Source organism: Lutjanus erythropterus, chromosome 12, assembly GCF_056507025.1.
Source record: "Lutjanus erythropterus isolate fLutEry1 chromosome 12, fLutEry1.hap2, whole genome shotgun sequence".
NCBI classification, from domain to species: Eukaryota; Metazoa; Chordata; class Actinopteri; order Lutjaniformes; family Lutjanidae; genus Lutjanus; species Lutjanus erythropterus.
The window spans coordinates 21,099,344-21,123,590 of NC_139328.1; the positions used below are offsets into that span (position 1 = coordinate 21,099,344).

A 24,247-nucleotide genomic window follows, 5' to 3' on the forward strand; every position below is an offset into this window, starting at 1 on the left:
TGTGCCCCTGTTTGTGTGTGTAGATAACCAAAACTGAGATACGCAGATATTTGCATTTCTGGATAGCCCTGACGGTAGATCTTGATAGAACATATGAGTAAGTATGAATTCAAGAATGTGTAATGGATTAAAAAAAAATACAAAAGAAGTGTCTGATCAGCCTATTTTTTGTGCATAACCACAACTGGATGCTAAAGGACACCTGTAATTCACAACTTTTGGAAAACCTTTTTACGGCTCCACACAAATGCTAGCTGTTGCCACAGAAATTGTTTTCAGTTATTCCAGTCTTATGAAATTGATATCTCATATTGCTTTGAGAGAATTTCCATTGTTGCAGCTGCTAAGTTTACTGCCTGTGATCTGTCTCACTAAACAGCCTCATGGGAGTGATGTTTTACAATTCACAGGTAGGGCTGAACGATTTATCGTTTTCTGATCGAAATTGCGATTTCAGACAACGCGATCACGTGATCGCCAAAGCTGCGGTTTTTTGCAGTGCTCCTGAGGGCTGTACTAGAAGCAAGCTCAACACAGCCAGGCTTTCTTTGTATGATCTGGATCGACAAAGCCTAAAACCGCAATCAGAGATAACGGGTATCATGATGGTGGTTATCAACTCACTTTGTTAATCCAGGCTTTCGTCTTCAGACTCTGTGCGCGCTCACATAAAAGGGGCGTTTGTTGCGTCATTTGACTCTTCTTCCGCATGAAATGAAGCCATCGCGAGCCACTTAAGATCAAGTTGTTATAATTATGAGCTGTGGAAAGTATACTAAATACATTACGGCAAAAAGCAACATTGTTGCTGCAAATAAAGCAGGAGAAGAAGAATGCTGTCAGAAAATTACTGATGGACTAAATGCGGTCTTAATGCTGCCGTTTATTCTAACATGAAAATTGCACATTAAACAATAAAACTCCATACAGCAGATTTAAACATGATGAAGTCTGTCTGACACTGTCCTATGATGACAGAGACGTGGAGATCACAGAAGTCTTTGGCTAAACGAACGTAAAATGAGTGTTACTAATTTGATTTGATTGTCCGTGATAAATGATGATGAATTTTCTAATCAGTGATCTGAGCTGCAATATCACCAAAACAAAACAGATAGCTGTGTATGTTGCTGCTGTAGTTATCATACTGATAAGACCTGCCCTGTGGTACACTGACTATTGTACTTTGTACTTGTACTGATTATTTATATATTTCATGCTTTCTACCAAATAAATGCAGTTGAGGTGCCCAATCTAGCCCTCGTCTAACTCTGAGAATAAATCACATTATATATACTGATTAATCTACATTATGGAGCAGACAACTCATCTCATTATGGGGCAGACTACTCACTTAGACTAGACTAGACACTTATTAACGTTAACAGTGCAGCAGCCTACTCTGCTCTCAGGTTAATGTCTGTGTCTGTGCTGAATGTGGCTACTGACTGCTCCAGTCAAGTGTGTATATATCAGTTTATTCTGTCTCAGTCTACATTGAACGTTATTTCCGGTTATTAAATCAAAACGAGCTGTCATCTGTCTGACTTCTTCTAAACTTTTATTTGTGAACAATTTTTTATTTGTTTTAATCCCAATTACAAAAATTATACACAATTAGGTACAGAAGACAAGAGAAAACAAACAAAAAACACACAAAAAAAAGGGGTGGGGGGGGGGTGGGGGGGTATTAAGCCATCCCCTTGACTCACTTTTTGTCAAAATATTTTGCAATATAACCATTCATAACATTAAAAAAATTGAAATGAAATGTGTACCATGAAAATGTCTTAAATTTTCAACTGATTTTATTGTGTTCCAACAAGGTGGGTGGATGGTTCCCCAGTGGTGTTTCAAAGGTGGGATGAAAATCAACCTCAACTCCTGAACAATGATGAGCATTGTGCTGTCATGACTTTCACTATGGGTAAGTAACTTAAAATTGATTCATCCTCGTTGGCATACTTTTATGTAGGGGTGGGCGATATGGCAAAAATATCATATCACGATTTTTTTATTAGAAAATCACAATTCCGATTTTATCATGATCTTACATGTATTTATATTATGTATTATGCTATGTATTTAGATTTACATTTACTGTTTTTACTTTACTTTCTACTTTTTTTTCAAGCACAAAGGTAAAAGTAAAGGTAGTAATGTCTGCAAAAACCACAAACGGAAGATGTTACTTACTCTTAACTGAAACAGTCACCAGAATGTTTTGTTAACATGTTAAAATCACAACATTTTTCTTCTGGAGCAGGACAGACGATCCCAGACCCCCAACAGGGGACTGGTTTACCAACATGCCACCTTTTTCTCCTCTTATGAGTTTGCAGGTCTGAATTTAGTCATCAAAAAATACCAACAAAAATACCATTTAAGTTACAACAACAGCAATAAAAATGTTGATTTTTCAAAAAAGGAAACAATAACATGCAAGGTTTTTAAATTGTAATTAAGTAAAAACACTAATACCACAATGTAAAAATACCTAAGTAAAGAATCTGAGTATTTTTTTCATCACAGCAGGTCAGTGATCAGTGTTTCAGTGACTCTCTGTGGATCAGTGAATAATGTTTTATTTATGGCGGCCCGCCACATTAAAAACATCGGCACCACGACATGATTTTCTATTTTTGGAGCTGCGCACCTTTTTTGCTCGTGTCTAGAAGGTAACTCTTTATTTGCGCAACTCTCGCGAGATTTGTGTCCGTTATTTCTACTAAAATAATCAAACTCGCGCGATCTTTCGCAGGTCTAGGGTTCCCTTCTAGACACGACCCTCTGTCTCTGTCAAACTAATGACAGCAGACTGTCTTTAAACAGTACGGTGTTACACTCTGCAGTGTTTCACACAAAGACTTTATTTGTGTGGACATCCAGGTTTGGTTTGTCACCAACTTTGGCATTTTTATTTTTTTAATCAGTCCGAGAGGACGACGGTATCAGTGATTGATTAGTGATCAGTCTGCCCTCCTCTCCTCCCTCACCTGTTCACTCTGCTGTGAGAAGGTCTGAAAGTTTCTCACAGAGAAACACAGACTCTCCTGTTTTACATATAGACAATTGTTTAATTTTATAAGAGCATCTGGTTGATGTCGATGTCATTAACCATCACGTTAGTTTCGACTGTTGTAATAAACTCCGTCATTAACAACAGTCTCCTCCACACGCAGCTTCTCTGCAGTTGGTCTGTGTGTTTCCTGATCAGCTAAACCAGCGCCGGAAAGACTAGAAAAGTTGCGCCAGTTAAAATAGAAGCGTCCCGTCAAAATTTAAAATCTCTTAATAGTTTATTGGTTATAGGTCCGGGTCCGTATAGGACGGCGTGTGGGTCCGCCTGTTAGGGACCCCTGAACGATCCATACGATCTCCTCACTTTGGCAGATCGTCTACATGTTCTAATCCTTCACAATGTAATATCGTCATATCGCACGCCCCTACTTTTATGTAATGAATTGAGGAATTGAATGAATTGAAATGAATTGAAACTGAAGATTTGAAATGGTTTTAAAATAAAATGCACACTGGTCTTGCTGAAATGTTTATTTAATATTTTTGACTGCTTCACAGGGTTTTGGCGTGCTAAAACTTGCGGGGTTGACAACTATTCAATTTGTAAACGCAGTGGTTCACCACCTGCCAATGCCACAGTAGCACCAACAGTTTCCCCAAAAGGTGGTTGCCCACAAAACTGGAAACAATTTGACTCAAAGGTCAGAAGTCACTTTTAATTTATATAATTGTTGGCAGGATGTTGAACAGAATTCAGTTCTCAGTGCCTGCAGTGAAATAGGCCTTCAATTTGACAAAACATTGATCTATTATTATATAATTATTATACTATTTGTGGATTTAAAAAAAATAACCTACTGCTTTTGAGATCACCCAAAGTTGTTGATATTTCACCCATAGTGTTACAACGTCATTTACAACCAGAGGGAGACCTGGGATGGAGCGAGGACACAATGCAAAGAAATGGGAGGAAATCTGGCCTCAATTCCCTCAAGAAAAGTGCAAGGTTTGTTGCATGATTTTTTTTATTTAATCTTTATATTCCAGATAAATAAAGAGATAAATAGATATCATGCATAAGCTGCTGTCCCTCTTCAAAAGAGGCAGTAGTCTGAGAGACAATGGAGGCAGCAGGAGAGAATGACTCTGAGGACGGTGCAGTGTGTCCTGCTTAACGTGTGCTGTGTCTCTCCCTGTCAGAGAGAGAGAGAAGCAGGTAGAGATGCACCGTCCAGATCCAATTCTGTGCCCGTCATTGTCACACATGAGTTCTGCACGATGGTCACGTCATGCGCGCAGCAGACAAATTGACCGTGATATCAACACGGTGCTGATGACAGTTACACACTCAGACACATGCTCACTTGAAGATGCTGTCAGCGACAGATTCCAAGAACAGGATAAAGAGAAGACAGACAGTCTACAATGAGACAGAGCAGCTGACAATGTCGCAGAACAGCCAAAAGCTTTGTAGCTCTTCAGGCTAATGTTAGCCAGCAGCAGACTGCTGTTCACAGACTGACAGTTAAAATCTCACCTCCTGTTCTTGCTGAAGAATAAACAACTTGTGTTGATGTGTCTCCTCAAACATTTTCTCATCCAGACTTGGTTAACTTCTGCATCTGTTTTTCTCACTGCAAAGTTTTACTGCAGCAAACTGTTGCACAGCGTCCGTCTCCAGTTTGTTTACATTTGCTTCCACAGGAGATCACGTGAAATCACCTCTCGTTTTATTACGAACATCTAATTTAATTTTTACAAGAAAAGTTGCAAAAATGTTTGTGAATGCTGTCAATTACAGGTCTTAGAAAGACTGAAAATCGGAATCAGCCAAAATCGGAATCGGAATTGGCTAAGAAAATTGAATCGGTCCCTCTCTAGAAGCAGGCATGGGGATTCGCTGAAAGAAGCAGAAGCAGCAACTTCAGTGGGAGCTTGACACATGCTTTTAATCTTTAACAGATGCACTGATTTGAATTTGGTTGGTCCATTACAATTTCTAATTTTTTTAAGGGTCTGACCTGCAGATTCTGATTTTGGCCGATTCCATTTTTTAGTCTTTATAAGGACTATAATCAACAGATTTCACAAACACTTTTGTAGTTTTTCTTGTAAAATACTGAATAACATTTTCTCTATTAAATGGCTATTGAATAACTTTAACATTTTCTCCAAAAATGCTACAGATTAAGATTATGCACAAGAGGGAGCACGATGTCACAGGATCTCACGTGACATAATTTCATGGGATCTCATGCAGAAGCAGATGTAAACAAACCAGAGACAGATGCGGTGCATCAGCTTACTGTAATAAAGCTTTGCAGTGACAAAAACAGAACAGAGCAAAAACAGTTGTTTGGTGACACCATCAGCTGCTCCATTTCCTTCTAAACTATCTTTCTTCTCTTTATCCTGTTCTTGGAATATATTGCTGACTTCATGCAAGCATGTGTCTGAGTGTGTGTAGCTGTGACCAGTGCTGTTGTGTCTGTGACGTTACAGTCAGTGTGTCTCCTGCATGAATGACAAGACCATCACGCAGAGCATGTGTGTTAATTTAACCCGTACAGGTTCAGATATGTGATGCTGACTGGCCTGTCACTGGTCAGGGTAGGTCACACTGAAAGCCACCCGGTCTCTGGCCAGTCAATTGGTGCATCCCTGTTGTTTTTCCCCTGTTGTTGTTTCAAATATCTAAAACTTAAATCAACTTTATCAATATGTGTTGAATTTTCAGTGTTTTTGACAACTACAATGGCAAATGCATCTACCACAGACGTGTGGATTGGTTTGGTTAGTGTAAATGGTGGTCAATTTTACTGGACTGATGGGCAAAAAATGCGATACAGTAACTTGGATTTTCAGGTAAGTGGACACCTTATAATGTTAAGTGCATTAGTTATGTGCTGAAATACCACAAAACTACTACATTTTTTCAGTTCGTACGGTATATATGTAAAACGCCATTCAAAACTTTGGAATTGCCTGCCACAAAAGCTTAACTTGGTACAATGGGGATCATTTTTGAATGATCATGCTTTTAGGTTGTAGAAAGTTCTTTTTTAAAAATAGATACTATTTTGAAGGGTTTGCCAAAAAGTAATGCTTAAAAACAGAAAGCAAAATAATGTGCAATGTTCAACCAGACTGCCAACTGAAAGGGCAGAGAGAGACAATGATACCACTGAGCAGAAGCTGGATAAGAAGAGAAGGAATCACAAGTTATTTGTAAAAGAAATTTGAAACTAAGCATCAGAATTTGTGCAGATTTGAAGAGGCACAAATTCCTGTTTCACTACCAAGTGCATAATAATGCATATAACAAGTTAGAATCAGGCATGTTACTTTAGCAAAGCTATTTGTAAAACTTCAAAGCAAAAACAGAAGTTATTTTAGGCTGAGAACTATCAGAACTGGGTCAGAGAATATCAGTTGAACATACTAGGGACTGAAAAATCAAAGTTTAAACCTATTCAGTCTACCCACTGAGCAGATTGCAGAGGATCCAAAGATCCAAGAGAATATTCTCCTGTTAGCTAACACTGTGGGGAGAGGACATCTGACCAAATGGAAGTTTTAATCATTTAACCTTCTTTTAGGGTCAAAACTATAGAAATGTAAATAATTCATTTAGTGTCTGAATGATACAGTTTTATCTATGTTAAAATAGTCATTTCTGAAGGAAAAAGACAAACTTGAAAAAAACTCAACGTATATGTCAGTATCAGAATTTCTTTCTTGCTCCCTAATATCCACCTTAAAAGTCCAATATCAGTCAGGCTCTAGAGGTAACATTTATTCTCTACTGTATTTCAGGCATATGTGTGTCAAGTTTGGGCCCGGTTTTGAGCTTATGCCTTAAATACACAGTCATTATTCGATATTGTGATAAAAGACCCTTCCTGAAGCCCCTCCTGCAAAAAGCCACTGTCCAAGGTTGGGCAATTGGATGGCTACATCACATATCGACGATGGGCAGGATCCATTGTTGACTGCTTTTTCTGGACGATTTTTAGGACGATAATTTATTTAGCTAATGTAATAGTCTGCAGAGTGACAGCCTCTGCTCTGCACCGTGCTCTCATCCAGCAGCGCAGTATACACCCCCTCAGCTGACCGTGACTGCTCTGAGCTGGGTGCGAGTAAGAGGCAAACAGCCTGCAGAGTCAGACTCTTTAAACTCTTTCCACGTGGTAAGGTGAGGATTTATTTTGACCAAACCAGAGTTGGTGATTGTTGGAAGAGGAGTTAGGAGTTAACCAGCCAATTAAAGTCATCTTATTTCGGTAAAAAAGAGAAACTTGAATTCAGAAGTTGTACCGTCATATTTCCAAAGTGCTAAATATGTGTGAGAACATGTTACTGAGTTTGAGTTTGTTTTGTCTGCTGGACATAGTGAACATACGCAGCATGCGTAACATAGTGAATTCGCCGCTTGCACATATCTCTCAGCTGAGACCCAAGTGGTCCGTCGATAGGTGGGTTGACGATGATCATTTGGAAAATTTTAGCACAGCGCCCAACTCTAATCCAATCATAAAATAGCAAAAGTAACTAGGGAACCGCAGAGGACTCTAAGTGTGGGGAATGGAATTAACTTTGTCTTTAACTGCTCTAATGTACACTCCAAACATTAGCATGTCAAAGCTAACCAATGGTAGCTCACTAGCTGCAGTAATGTTACCTCCAGCCAAACCTGTGATAGATACCACTGTATTGGTTATATGTAGGGTTTATGGAGGAGAATGTGAGCTAGCACAGAATAAAAGTGGGTCAACGACAATGCATCCCTCCCTGGCTCCCTTCTTAGGTCTCAGCTGGGTTAGCTTAGGGTTGCTTCCTGGGGCTATGGTGGCCCAGCTGATCTGGCTAGGTGACCACATCAAGGTCCAAATTATATGCATCTGTACATTTTTTGTGTATTGCTTTTTTGAGTTCTTGATTTTCCATTGCAGAATTTTTATCATACAATAAGGAATGAACGCAGAAATCAGTATCTGCATTCTGAGGTAAAAGTTTTTTGATAATACAATTCTAACATGCTGTACAACTTAATTTGTCCTGACTCTGATTTTGATGAATGATATGCATCTGTATTGTCTGTAATGTATTTTCTGTTGGTGTATTCATGCAAACATCCTGATTCTGCATTGAAGATGGATGAGATGGAGCTTTTACTGCATCAGGTAATACTTTCTTGATACACTGTAATGTGCAATACAACTTCACCTGTCAAGTTAGAATATTTGTCATGAAACTACAAGCACTGAAACAGCTAAAATAATGAAATTCTGGGAACTGTGGAGACAATAAAAGTATATATACAGCATCATGCTGTTACTGTGCTTTGTTATGTTATGTTCATTCACTTATTTCTTCATTATTTCACTTAGTTTAGATTCTTAATATGAATATTTGTTTGGGAATAACATAATTATGTGAGGATGTTTAGATAAATATATTTAAATAAACAAAATCAGGAGGACCCTTTCAGATGTACAGTATACTGTAAAGTATCCTGCTAGCTCACTGAGTTTGTTAGAGTTAACATGGGAAGCTAATCTCTGTCAGCAGATGCTGGTAATATTAATGCAGTAACATTAGGGCTTCCTCCTGTTAGTCAATAGATAATTAATATCTTGTTTGACTGGTGAAGATGCACACTAGCATAAGAGCAGCTGATTTCAAGACATTATTCTGAACGACTGTTTGAATCTGCAGAAAATGTATCATGAACCCTCCACAATGACTCTGGATTTTACCATAGTTTACTTTTCACCTTTATCATCTCTGTGTTTTACCAGAGATGGTGTGGTATGATGATTACCAACAACACTGTTATTGGGAAATGGATAAAAACATCTTGCAATGACACCAAAGGATATATCTGTCTTCGAAATGTTGGTGAGCCTGTCCTGGACATGTCCATTTTATTATATTACGTTCAGGAATTGCCAAGGTAGTTTGATGCAAAACCTTGTTTATTCAGTATCATTAGAGCAGTCCTTCTCTCTGATGTGTCTATATTCCAGTGTTTCTACATACAATTATATTCAAACTTTTACCACATATTCAGTATTTCCCTATTTGACAAAGGCTAAAAGTATCAGCCAAGTGTGCACCCTACATGTGTGCATTTGCATTATGACAGCAAGTGCATGATATATGGCACCTGCTTGAATAATGTTGATGTTGGCATATTTTAAAGCAAATAATTCTCCATGATGAAAACACTGAGATAAAATTCAGGACCTACATTGCAATTGTTTGGCTAATTCTACCATTAACTGTGCCAATTGTACTAAAGCAGCTGATGATTTGTTCTATGATTGTTGATCAATGATCAAAATTATGATGTCAACATTACAAAGTTAAGACATGTTGTTACTATATTTTAAACCAAGGTCTATTCATACGACTCAGTTTTTAAATTTAGTCAGTCAGTCATTCTTCTCTGGGAAATGGAAAAGAATAGTGACTCTTAAGCATCTACACAATCATGTACCTGAGCTTTTCCTAAGTAGAAAAACTAAACTAAACTTATCTAATTTCTCACCCTAAACAGATCCTTCTCTCCCAGACTCCCCTGAACCAACAATAACCAACTATGTCAAATTATTAAATGACTCTATCAAGGTTGTTACTCAAAAAATGACCTGGAAAGCTGCCAAGAAGCACTGTGAAGCTGATGGTGCCAAACTGGCCAGCCTGCGAAATAAGTGGTCAGTGTTGTATGCTGAGCTAATAACTTCAACTCTCAAAGGTCCTGTGTGGATTGGACTGAACACACTGGAGGTACGGAGCACAAAGCCTCTAAAACTTTTATGAAGACAAATTCTGTGCTTTTCTCCATGACATTTAGGAAAAATCCATATAGAGCAGTATTTCTGTACTTCCATACAGATTAATTAGATCCATGAGAGCTAAATATTGCAAAAGAAAATATTTAACAGGCTTTTCAGCAGTGTTGAAGGCTAGATAAATCTTAGAGAAGAGAGTGAAGTTTATAATTTAATGTTTTAAAAAAAATCAAATCAAAGATTACAGATTTTCTTGAAAACATAATCTGACTTTATTTTGAATTAATGATGCTAAATGCAATTTGATCAATATTTGCTTTCAGACTGGTGGATATTTTAGATACATTGATGGCTGGCGTCTCACCATAGCCAACTGGGAATATCAGGAACCAAGTCGTGAAAGACCTTGTGTGTACGTGGATGTGTTTGGAAAATGGAAGACTGGTAACTGCGATGAGAAAATGAGCAGTATTTGCATGAAGTCTACAGGTAGGGCTCATGTACACTTTAATAATAATAATCATCATTAGTGTTAGCCTGATAATATCAACATACATCCTGCCTTGATGCTACTGATGTTACCACTGCATTTTGTTTTTTTCTTCTTCAGTATTGTCAAACAGGTGCTTTTATCAGTGCTTTGGATTTGAAAGCTTGTACTATACAACAGGGCTATGTGATATTATGTCTACCGTGTCATATTATGCTCTATTGTTTATTTATTGTGTTACAAATCACACTCTGTTCAAGGATTGGGACAACACACTTATCTCCTGATTGAACACTATCATGATACTTGGGTGCCAATATGATATATATTAGGGGTGGTTAATCTGTCTGATTTCCCCATCCAATTCGATTACCAACCAATTTTCGATTATTAACGATTCTCGATTAGCGATAATTGATTTTCCATTTGACAACAGTAACCCAAAATACACCACAAAGTTATTGCACCATTAAAAAAAAACAGTCAGTTGCTGAATTACTGAACTCTTTTATTGAGTAACAACTCGAAGCACTTCCTATATAGTGCAAAAAAGAAAAAAGTGGTGGGATTAGGGTTAAATTATTTTAAAAATGCACTTGTCTTTGATCTTTGTCTGTCTGTAATTATCACCATAGTTATGTAATGTAATAATAATGATAATAGTAATGATAATGGTAATAATATTAAAAACTTACACAGTGCTGTACTATGTATATACTATTAGATCATTATACACTGTACAGTATAATACACAACAACACTCTGTAGTCTGGCTCAATGTCCCGCCTACAGCACATCTGATTGGTTAGAAGTCATGATCAATCAGCAGACACACTGTGTCACAGACGGGGTGAGACAGAGCTGCACCGGTGAGCAGAGAGGAGCTGTGTAGAAGTTAAGACAGCGTATATCACCAAAGTTTCAATGAACATCACAGTTTTATGATCTGTTTCTTTGGTGATAGCAGAGTTACATCAGTGAAAAAAGTTACAGTCTGGATTTCACTCAGGGCGATGTGACGGCTTTTAAATCGGTCGCTCTTCACAGAGATGCGCTGCACACAGCAGCATCTGTCCTGTCTTTGCACTGCAACTCTGCATTGAGATTTCAGGTATTATAACTTATACAAAACTAACAGTGACAGTAAAACTATGATGCCCAAATGTGGTCCGTGGATCACATGCATGCCGAACCGTAGAGGGCGATTCGTACGGAACACAGGTCAACTGCGATCCGTTGCACCCCTAGTTGGTTGCTCGTTGCTGGTTGATCCTCGTCCATTTTACACACCTGCTCGTACGGCTCACTCGCTCTGGCCGCTGCATGCACTTGCGAATTGGAACTGGGCGCGCTCGCGTGACGTTCAACTTCTGTTGACCGCGGGATAACATTTTTACAATATAAAATAATGCAAAAAATAATACATTTTTGAAAATTTAATAATCGAATCCTACTCGTCCATAACATAATGGCGAATAATTAATAATCAAATTTTTTTTTAAATACTTGAGCATGGGAAAAAGCTAAATCATACAATTCTAGAGACAGTATCAAAGTGATATTACCAAAAACAGCGCATATCACTTGTCAGTCACTCTTTCTGAGTTTTTCAGTTTTCAGCTGCACTATTGCTATAGCTACTGCATATAAAATTGTAAATAAAATACTTTTTGAAGTAAACTGATACATTTAGTGGTTTCTGCTTAGCAACCTCATGCTATAAGAATAATGAAGAAGATAATAGATAATATTTTAGGCTATTTAAAAATGTTACTTGATACCTCTTTTGATACCACAGCAAAAAGAAAAAAGTATAGTCTCAAGCAGATAAAATAGGATTTTTTTTTCTTTTCTTTTTAAATTAACAACCTGCACACAGTGCTGGTACAAAAAAATGAAGAATAAAACAAAATAAACTTGGACACTGGTTGCTATTGCTATGTTGCAAGCCAAATTTCAGGCAGGAAAATAAGGACTGAAGTCTTGAATGAGCACTTAGATTTTTTTTTCTTTAATAGACTTGGCACTTTGTACATGTGTTACTTGAAAATCTTTTACCACAGATGTGACCCTTTGAGGTTGCTGTAGCTGGCCAGTGTGAAGTGTTGATGAGTGTTTAGTAGCAAACTGAGTTAGCAATGTGAAATTAGTAACTATTAGTTTGTTTCAACAGAGCATAGGACGTATATGCCACTATCTATGAGCACACATCATTTTATATAAAGCATGCAAAGTAAAATGGACACATAAGTTTAGATAATATTACTATATTTCAATGCTAATTTGATTGTTTTTTTCCTCCCACCCCTACTCTTTAAGGAAATATTTTTTGTCATTTGGATGGCACACCGAGTTCTCTCTCGGCACAGATGCAGGGAGAAAAACTGTATAAAGGCACCACAAACAATTATGGAGTAAAGTGAACGTGAGACAGAACGAGGTCATTCCAAACTTGATAAGGACTCTGATCAGCCAACTTTAATGCAATTTTCGTTGGGTGAAACTAAGTTGTATGGTGTAGCCCTTTGCAATACACTTGAAACTTGTCTGAAACTCAACAGCAACCACTGAAAACTCTTGACTCTGTGAAACTAGTTTCACGCACAGCCAATTAAAACACTGGTAACATGTCAGATAATGAGATCAAAGGAAATTATCATCACAGGCTTCAAGCAAGGTTACAATTCAACAATCAAACAAACCTGAGCAAGGCAAAGTTTGTTGACATTGCAGTTTGAAGGTGAATAACGGTACAACTAGCTCAGTTATAGATCTTGTTTAATACAAAGTTTTCATGAGAATCACAGCTGTTATTGAAAATATATCTCAAGGTACAATATCATACTGATGCTAGAGAGTGGCAACAAAGAGCTATTTATTTATGTCACCAAATCACAGGCAAGATGGATGGTTTTTTTTCCCTCCAGCACATCAAGCGTTAATGCACCGATAGCTCTCCTATTTTTTGAGACAGTCATTATGAGGCAAAGTAGCCAGCCAGTGCCAGAAAACATCCAAACTGATATTATCCAGTGAGAAAATTATACAGGTTACAAAGACAATTATATATGACAATACAAGACAATTATTAAAAACATTACCAATCTATCTTAACTGTTAAATGGAGTTGCATGAGACTCATTATTTTTTAATTCTTTTATGTAAATGTCAAGTTGCATGGAAATTATGTTTCATGCAATTTGCTACCTTCAACTAGCTGTTAGAAAGTTTCACTGTTTAAAGCCAGCCAAAAAGAGAGGCTACTTCAGGTAAATGGACCTGGGCATGAAAACTCTGACATAGACCAGAAAACCATACATTGCAAAATTGTCCCCACAACAGACTCCAACACTACTAACCTCTTTTACTACTTACTCAAGAATTGTCAAACAGTGGAATGACAGTCTACGGGTGCTGACTACAACTATTGTTGAAGTGTTCTTATTTCCCTTTCTTACACATTCATATTTAATATTTTGTTACATACTTGAAACAAATTGAAAATTGAAAATTTGCACAAAACCTTTAAATAAATGGAGAAAATATTCAAATATGAGTCGGTACCTTTGGTCAAGTACATAATTCATAATATAGTGAGAAACAGGCCTTTCTGTTGTGGTCATTTTATATAAGCTATTTATTCATTGAATTTATAGAAAAGATAGTATATCGTGACATAATTTGTGTCAATACCTAATGACCTATATTGGGATACATGATTTAGGTAATATGACACAGCCCTACTATACCGTAATTAGTTGATTCCGGTGTCATCAATGTCTCTCTCATCCACAGATGTGCCACCAACAGAGCCAAGCAGTTACCCAGGAATTTGCCCTGATGACCCAAATATAGGCTACAGAAGACAGAGTTACAGCTGGCTGCCATTTAAGGGTCACTGTTATCTCTTTATCACACAAAGAGTTGATTGGCCACATGCATCTGCTAACTGTGCTACATATGGTAAGGATTTTCTATGGATGGCCTAATACATATTTTAATCACCTAGCTGTGTTTTCAGCTTTAACTAAAGACCTATTGTCGTTTGGTTTGTTTATTTGTGAAGGTGGAACTCTTACCAGCATTGAAGATCCCTCTGAACAAGACTTCATTCACAGTAATATCCTGGTATATGAAAACAGCTTAACCTCTTTCTGGATCGGATTGTACAAAACTCACAGAGGTACAGTCATATTCTTTGCTCTGTCATGACAGTAATATTAAGCTACACTTTAGTGAAGCCTAGTGAAGGTAGTGGACATAGCAGCATTAAGCAGCTTTATAGCTAAATTCCACCAGTCGTATTACAGCTGTGCCACATCAGCCAGAGCTGATAACAGCCTTTCTACACAATACTTGTGATTCCACCAGCAGCACCTTGGCATGTTCCAGGCTCTCCACTGCGCTTCAAATACAGTCTATTTTGGACAGATGCCGCATCAATTACCATAGAGCAGATCAAACAGGCAGGAAGTCAGACACAGAAAAGGCAGGGAGAATCCAGTTCATTTTCAAAATAAAAAAAACCCATGCAGACTCACAATCATAAAGACAGACATAAAAAAAACTATTTAATCACGTAGCCTGCTTATTCATGGTAGAAATACAGAGAGCAAGGAATCTAAGCAAGTAAACATAATCAGGCAGACAAAATGCTCTGCTGCTGAAATGCTTCTAAAACGCTGCTGGTGCACGCTGCAGCTGTGCAGGGGGTGGATCAGAACTAGGGGTGTCCCGATCCGATATTGATATTGGATATCGGTCTGATATCAGCCAAAAAACGAGTATCGGATTTTATCAGACTGCATCTAAAATCTCCGATATAAGCGCTCCGATGAGCAGTCCATTTCACACTCCAGCACTTCTATCCATAGGTGACTCTGGTTGCTGACTACTGTTCTCCGTTTGAGTAACATCACTTGATCAAGCCTTTTCTAACATTCCACACTACAAAATAAGTGATAAAAGTATGTATGATTCGTGCTGATATCGTATCGGATCAATATCAGTATCGGCCAATACTCAAGGCTGCAATATCGGTATCGTATCGGAAGTGAATAAGTTGTATCAGGACATCCGTAATCAGAACTGTGGTGCAGACATGCTGTGCTTGGTGGAACGCACCGGTTAGAGAACTGTATTTTTGTTCACTTTGGTTAAGACTGAAAAAGGCCTTCAAGGAGATTGAGTAGAGATGCACCGATTTCAATTTTCTTAGCTGATTACAATTTCCAATTTTTTTTATTTTTTTTTGAAGGGCCTGACCTGCCGATTCCAATTTTGGCTGATTCTGATTTTCAGTCTTTCTAAGAATCATAATTGACAGCATTCATTTTTGCAACTTTTCTTGTAATTGTGATTCTCTGGCCGGTCGATCAGTGCATTCCTAAGATTGAGCATTAGATTTGCATTAATCTGGTTTGCAAAAACACATCTACAAGTGCTAATGTTGCTCTGTTTCCTGTTAGGCAACTGTCTACTGATATGTTTGCCCAACATAACTTTATAAGGTGGTAATTTTCAAATGTTGTGTTTACAACTGGTTCTGTTGCCCAAAGTGTCAAATTTTTGTGGCAATGTGGTTAACATTTTACATACCAATTTCAAATATAATTAGAATGCAATGATTTTGATTTATATTCAGTTGAATCCAGTACAAAGACAAGGACCCCCTCGAAAATGAGATGCTACAGCTCAAGGGGCTATCCGTCAATAAATTCAAATTCAAATTCAATACATTTAATGTTCAAACTGATAAACTTTTTGATTTTTGTCAGTAAAAACTCATCATAATTTAATGCAACATGTTTCAAAAAAGTTGAGACGGAGACAACAAAAGACTGGGAAAGTTGGGGAATGCTTATAAAACACTAATTTGGAACATTCCACAGGTTGGTTACACGTAACAGTATCATGACTGGGCATGACTACCATACATTCTTTGGATTTTTCACAAGAAATAATATTTGAAAGGTTATAGTTTAGACATGCAGGTTTGAAAAATTTCAGCTTCACAAAATCTTGTTTTTGTCCATTCTAAAAGAAAAGATACGATATCAAATTAAAGGGATACTTCAATTCAGTCAACCTTCATGCCAATTGAGGGTCGGTTTTATTGTGTTAGTCTGCAAAACACTGCATGGCCTCCATACTGCTCATCTGGAGCAATCTCAATCTCCTAAAGTCCCAACATGTTAGCACACCAACATACCAAACATAACTAGTTCAGACAGTTTTTTTTTTTTAGCATGTTGGGGCTTTAAGAGACTTGGATTACACCAGACAAACACTATGTTTTTCTGTTGTTTTTCTTTACATTTGAGAACTGGTCACCATTCACTTAGATTATTTGGGTGTTTCTGCAAAACTGTGTATCGTGTGTTTTGTGAACTAAAAAACTAAACCTGACCTGCAGTCGGCATGAGGGTAAGTAGATAATGACTGAATTTTCATTTTTGGGTGAACTATCCTTATAAAGAAACACTTCATCTGGTACCAAAGGGAAGCTCTGTGGAGAGAGAAATACTAAATTTCCATCTGTCTCCAGGTGTGTGGTTTTGGTTGGATAAAACCACTGTGGACTACACTAACTGGGGTGAAAATCACTTTGGAAGCAGCAGTTATGCTGGGATTAGATCTGAAGATGGAAAATGGATTACAACTAACCAGTGGTACGACAAAGGATACATCTGCAAAACTCCCAAAAGTGAGACAATCATACTTGGATACTGTTTGAATTACTGTTTTTACAAAAACAGGAATGTGTAACATATCATGTTGAAACTCTTGATATTACATCAAAAATATATTTATTAATTGATTTTGAGAGAGTATGTTGTGAATAAAATGATACAGAAATAATAAGCCTTTTGTAAAGTTTTTGTGGTTATGTTTGTTTCTAGCATTACTACAAGTACCACCAACAACAGCTGGTAAGTTCCATCTCTTATCATTTTTATTTGAATTATAAATGTTGTTTTTTGTCTCATCATCTTTGTTGTTGAATCTGTACAGTAACTCCTGCGGTGGATACTCAAACTGGTGGCCACAAACTTTTGACAGTTGGGCTGGTCATTACTGTGATTTTCATAGGAGCGGCCATCCTCCTATTTGTCTTCAAGAAATCTGGCCGCCGCTTTCCAATCCCCAAAAGGTCAACTGCCATTGACAACCCACTCTTTCAACAATGATCGACACCAATAAACTGGGAGCGGATGCAGCGGAGGAAAACGCCTGATATAACTGTGTGATGCAAATACAAGCAGAACCAAATGGGGCATAGAATGTATCTTGGTCAGAGGTCATTCTCCTTTGCATAACTGAGACTTACATTTTCTGTTTTGAAATGATTGAAACTTTCAGTGCAGTTGGCAATAACTGGCCTTAATGACTAAAACAATTAAAGATGTAGGTTGTCTTATTTACATGCAAATCTATTTGTAATCATTTGAAACGGTTTTGAATTGAACTGAATTAAATCCAGTGTTTCCTCTACATTCATTTAGGAGTGGCGGCCCGCCACTCCTAAATCCTAGCCGCCACTCCTTCAAATTTCTTTTTTTTTTTTTTATTGTTGACGCAAATACACCACCGCCGCATCTCTCCACCTTCATAACAGACTCCTGTCGGGTACTTACGAGCACTAAGGTAAACTGCAGGTAACTATCTTGCTCAGTATGGAAATATACTTGCGCATGCTCATTTGCATGATGCTAGCGTTGTTTGGGGGGCGCGGTCGTCAAGCACGTCAAGCACCTAGGCGACAGGGCAGAGTCAGAGGAGCGAATTCCCGAATTACAAATAAACAATAAAGCAGCGAATTACCGGCCGGAGAAGAGGTAGACGTAAGTTATTAGCTTGAGATAACTCGACATAGATTTTACAAGTTAAACAGACATTCACAATATGTTGATGACCAGCTAACGTTACATAACTTATCGGTAGTTTAAGTTAATTTGGCCCGGTGCCAACTCAGTGTCGTTAACGTGAGTAAACTAATTGATAGTATTAGGCTAACGTTAATATCTACACACCATTATGTAACAACTGACTGCATTTTTCAGATGAGTTTATTAAAATATTTCTCTAAGAAGAGAAACGGAACGCCTGCCCCCGCTGCTGAAAAAAATCCTAGAGGAAACACTGAAATCGTATATTTTCGAACGAGATTATATTCTGTCTGTCTGCAAATCCTATCTGATTTTAGAAGAAGTGTACTAGAAAACATTGTGACAGCCCATGAGTATAGATACTGACTGTTATGTTTGACTTTTCATAAACTTTACATAGGAAGCTTAAAATGATTGATTGGGGTGCTTAGCTTTACTTAGCTTAAACATTTGTTTTTATTTGCATTTTGGCAATTCTCAAGAAAAATTAATGAAAAATAATTACTTTTATATTCTTTACACTTATTGGGTGGTTTGGGTAACTGCTTACTTTCCAAGGGTTTACATGAAAAATAAACACTGAACATTGATCAGTTTGTTGAATTCATAATACAGGACATTTCAAAAGACACAAGTGATGTTTAATTAGAACTGAATAAATGGAGGAACAGGATAATGAAAACACTAATAGAGGACGTGCCTTGTGGAGGCAACAGTATAATCGGTACTCCTTTCTCTCCTCTGCTCTGTGTTTCAACAAACGCACATGGAGCAGAGCAGAGGAGAAACTTTTGAAATGACTTCAGTTGATAACACTCATTACGTTGTTGTAAGTGCAATGAAAGTTTCCCAACAAGAGTAACTTGTTAATGTAATCCATCTAAAGCCAAAGACAGACTGAAGTTGACACACAAAATATTAATATTTTTGGACACACTATGATCTAATTTGACCTCTTTGGGCCTTGAACAGTTACTGAAATGAAACCATGAGAGATGTTTAAAGATGATGATGGGGAGACACACTTACACACTGATATTTATAATCTTTACAATCTGTTATCCTTTATCAACACATCATATGTTATTCAAGATGCTACCTAAAATTTAATATAAATGTAGTGGCATAAAAACTACAATATTTCTCTAGAAATATAGAAAAAAAGTAGAAAGTGGCATGAAACAGGAAACTGATTTATAATAAATTCTGCAACAACAACATTCCTCTAGCTTTCCTTGTTGTTTGATGAGGGAGTTAATTTTTTAGTTCTTAAATTGTGTTGATTGTTTTTGGATTTCAGAATTGCTTTATTGAGCTGTTATGCTGATTGTCTTGTGCTTCTGTTTTTTCTATCTTCTAACATCTAAGGAACATGTTGGAAATAAGTACTTTTGCTTTGTATTTTTTGTTCCTGTGTCTAATAATCCATAAATAAAATCAATCGATCAATCAGTCAAGGTATCATGGACACAACCGTTTCTCATGTTACCACATACTAAAGAAAAACCTACAAAATGACAAGACATCATCAACTGATATTTCTGTATGATTCAACATTTAAATGGAAGCATAACATGAAATCAACTGATGCATCATTTGTTTTATCAACACTTCCACATCACTTTCAAAAAAGCAAAAATTTTAAGTAAATGGCATCAAAATAACATACAGGCTGCAGCAGCACAAGGTTAAAATGCAGAGAGATTCAATGTCTGTCTTATGTTTCTGTTGTAAAATAGCCAGTTTTAAGTGGAAGAAATCCTGCTCAGAACAAATGAAGTTAGTTTTCTCCATGTAGATCATAAATCCTTTAGAATATAACACCACACCACTCTCTGAGATTGGTTGAGAAATAAATGCTTTTTATCCTGCACCCTCATTTACATGTATTTGTTCAAAGGTCAATCTTGGCCTAACAAAAGATGGCAGTGACATCAACATACCACAGCAACAAGCCAAAGTGGTCGGTGCATAGTCTAGATATATAGTAGATGTATACAACCTGACTGGCACCGCCTCTCTCCCTAGCTTAACAACTTACAACTTTGACAAACTGATAATCATTTTAGAACTGTATTATAGGATGAATTGAATCATGAAATGGATGATATACCTTAAACAATAATATCTAGATAGATATTTTTAGGCTATTCCGCAAGAGACCATATAAATCTCAATTATACACATTTTCTCCAAAACAACATACCGTAAGTCTCAAATAGTGCAAACATATGATGACATTACAGATGAAACTACTCAACAGTATGTACACTAGCTAAAATGAGCACAACCTTAAACACCTACAGCTGTATAATCCAACATACACATTAATGCAGATGTAATAATCCAAAAACAGGAATAATGTCACTGCACAAAGAGTAATGCTACATTTACCTTTGACACTTTCAGCACATTTTGCTGTAATACTGACATTGTATTATACCACTGTACCTTTGTAAAGTTCAGAATGTAGAACTTTTACCTGTAGTAAAGTATTTTCAATGTGGGGTATTAGGGAACCAACTATAATTTGGGGTAGCTATCAGGAATTAATTTTAACTATGGTAATTATTAGCGGAAAGTAGATTACATAGTGTAAGCCAGTGAGTCCCAAACTAAAACGAAGTTGAATAAATAGGAGTTAAGTGATGAAAATTAACTAGATTTTACTGATACTGTTGTGTTGTCCTTTCTCTTAAATTTCACTTGGATCCTACTTATTTGTCGACTCCCCAATGAGTGTTAATGACAAAAAAAATGCTAGAATAAGTTTAGGAACCACTGGTGTAATACATACTTTTGACTGACTTGTAAAAATACTCAAAAAAGTACAGTGACTTAATTGCAGTCATGTGAGTAGTTGTGATTTGTTACTTCCATCTTTATTTACAACACAACTTTAAGAGAAAACAAGGGAGGGCGTCATTCTCATAAGCGACTAACAGACCTGCTGCAGCCTTCTCAACAGGTGGATGAACAACAAATAAATGCATGAATTCCAAAGTTCTCAAATAATGCAAAACATTACAGACTCTATCCCTGTCAGTATCAGTTAAAACAGAATGCCAACACACAACACAGAATATAGCTAGAGCTAACCTTGTAAAATCAACGAAAACCCAGTTTGGGGTAAATACAGAGTCATACAGGTATCTATGAATGAGTTTTTGGTAAGAAACCAGCGAGTGGAGGAGCACAGACAGACAGAAGTTATATCTGACTCACGTTATTTCATGTCGAAGTTCATCCTCTTTTCTGTCATGAAGACTGAGTACCCATGCCACATAACGTCCAAGTCCATTTCTTGCTGTGTTGATCAGTGCGGTTGTTAGAAGAAATCCCCATTTCCTGCCTCCATCCTTGATAACTAGCCAAAAACACCTAGCGTTAGCATATAAACGTTAGCTAGCTAGCTAGCTACATAACACTGTCTTCGCAGTTCAATTCAGAAGTTTTTAACTTTCAAGAGATATTTTCGCAGTGGTACGACGGTATCTAATTGTATGTTACTAATATTTTTCTTAATCAAATTATGCTAGCGACACCTGAGTCTCTTCAGTAAACATTGCTGCGTTACTACCTCCGTCCACACACTGAATGTGTGCTGCATTCGCGTGCTCCTCGGATGGTCCGATTTCCTGACGTTGTTCTTTTAAGACACTCGAAAATTTATAAGCATATTTCGGTGTAATTGTGAACTTTTAAACAGGGGAGACTCTGCATTTCTCTTAGTTACACCGAGACTGTTTAGACTAGATCAACGAAATCTTTAGACGTTAACCTTACACGTATTTCGGCGGCCAGGTGGTGGAACATGCGCCCCATGCACTTCGGCTGCGGGTCCTCGGCAGCGGCCGTGGGTTCGACTCCCGCCTACGAACCTTTGCTGCATGTAATTCCGCCACTGTCTCTACTGTTAAGTAAGGGATAATGAAATAAATCCCAACAGGATGATGCAGTATCCCGACATGCATCATCCTCACAATAATGCCCTGTACACTATCCTGCATATTATATGCTTACATTCCCCAAAAATATATATGGCACGCATTTATGTGACACAAAATATTAATTTTAAAATTATTTTATGGCTTTATTTGTCAACAGTGACCTGCTCACTGAACACAATCCTGCTTGCTACATGGTTATGTACCAAAAAAATCAATAATTTGACACAAAATGTTTCATTTTAGAATATTTTTTAATGATTTAACAATGATTTTATTATTCCTCTAGAGTCTATGATCAGCACCATGTCCATAGCAAACATCTGTACTTCATGACAATCTCTTATATATATCAAAGGTATGCTATATAGAAATAATAGACCTTAGAATAGACCTTAGAATGATGTAATTCAGAAGTGAGTATTTAAAAAAGCCATGTAATAATTACCTATACCATTTAAAGGTGATTGCATGTGGCACATCGTTTACAACTTTTATTTGAATGGAAGAATTCAGACTAACTCCAACCTTGGAGACAGCTGCAACATCTTAATAATACATTCAATTTCACTAATTAACTTTTTTTTTGCCTCAGTGAGCTAGTATTCTGAAAATATGCTTTGTTTTACAAACATATTGTAGAATTATTCATCTATACAATAATTGTGTTGAACACAGGCCTACCTTGACTCAGTGTGCAAATGTTAAAAATGCTGTTTGATCTGTGAGACAGGAAAAATTGAACAATTTACAATGCAACAACCTTTTATTAAACGTGTGTTTATTTTATAAAATGGCAGCAATAACAAGTTTATGTTGAAAAATACTGTTATGTGGTCTGTTTTGATATGACTGCTTAGCTTGTGGACAGATGCAACAACGCTGACCAACAAAAACTTGGTCTTTAGCCCTATTTATAGAAGTCTAAATCTAAAGTGTGTGGTGCAAATGCTTTTCAGGCATGTTCATCTCCACTTTGCTAGGCGCAAATGGGTGGTACAGATGACATCACATCAGCCCAATCCTCCAGTCTTTTCTCTACTGGGTCTCTGTATGTTTTAGAATTGATTTTAAGACTTTACTGATCACTTTCAAAGCCTGTCTGGGTCTGACCCCAAGCTACAAAGCAGAAATGTTGACCCCATATGAGGCAGCTCCTCAGGCAGGGCCCTTATGGCTCTTCGTTATGTGATGTCATCTCTTTATTATTTTTTTCTCCTTTTATCTCTTTATGTATATTGCTGTGTTTTTCCCTCTTGGAATATTTTCTGAGTTAAACATGCCCTAAATGCACTTGTACACTTCAGATGTGCTATAGATCGTTGAAACAGGGCCCCTGATGACCTCTGTAATGTTCAAGCAAAACACTGACTAAAGAAATAAGTCCATATTTTGAAATATAAGCTTATTTGCTGGTGGAGATTAAGAAAAGAAGCCACTCTCATATTAAATACATTAAATATTGGTTAGCTTCTCTTATCATAGAGACTATAAATGGGGGAAACAGTTTAATACACTGGCATTGTGTCTGTTTTAATATGGAATAAGATTCAGTGTAGTTGGCATTAGCTGGCCATCATTAACAAAACAACTTAGACTGAAGGTTATCTTATTTGAAATTATCTCAAGTTGAAATTGCATCAAGGACAAATTCAGTGATCTGGACAGTAATAAGTGAGAGAGGCGCTGACATCTTCAAATAAAATGCCACTGAACACCTTCTTTGTTTTACGTTTTAATGGTTTTCAACAATAGAATGCATATTTGTCAAAATTAACTTCTGAATGCTGTACAAAACAAAAAATAACCAAAACAGTCAAACGATTCAATCTCATCAACTCCGAGCAATCATACACAGAAGGTCAAGTTCTACCAAACAGTGCAACAGGCTCTCTGGTTCTCCTTACATTTACCTAACAAGGCAATTATGAAGTATGTACAAATGCATAGAGATTGTATTCAAGCAATATATTTTATCACAAGAAGATGCATAGAGTATCCAGCATATAGCACAGGTCAGTGTCACCAAAGAGTTTTCATGCTTCCAGACAGAGCAAATGCAAGTCAATAAATATGCTTTAACATCATTTAGAAAAAGTA

The 24,247-nt window shown here is 37.1% G+C and overlaps 1 protein-coding gene across 1 annotated transcript in view; it reads left to right on the forward strand.

The window, feature by feature from the left end:
• Positions 1-17,504, forward strand: part of LOC146317953 (macrophage mannose receptor 1-like) — a 40,191-nt gene extending 22,687 nt beyond the window's left edge. The window contains 16 exon segments of the mRNA XM_084732497.1: positions 24-97; positions 1,827-1,927; positions 3,580-3,722; positions 3,922-4,027; positions 5,759-5,968; positions 7,111-7,214; positions 7,977-8,030; positions 8,178-8,207; positions 8,826-8,925; positions 9,587-9,816; positions 10,145-10,310; positions 14,107-14,274; positions 14,378-14,494; positions 16,859-17,017; positions 17,214-17,243; positions 17,326-17,504. Of these exon segments, the coding sequence (XP_084588623.1) occupies positions 24-97; positions 1,827-1,927; positions 3,580-3,722; positions 3,922-4,027; positions 5,759-5,968; positions 7,111-7,214; positions 7,977-8,030; positions 8,178-8,207; positions 8,826-8,925; positions 9,587-9,816; positions 10,145-10,310; positions 14,107-14,274; positions 14,378-14,494; positions 16,859-17,017; positions 17,214-17,243; positions 17,326-17,501 (1,968 nt within the window). The 3' untranslated portion in view covers positions 17,502-17,504.
• The last annotated feature ends 6,743 nt before the right edge of the window (positions 17,505-24,247 follow it).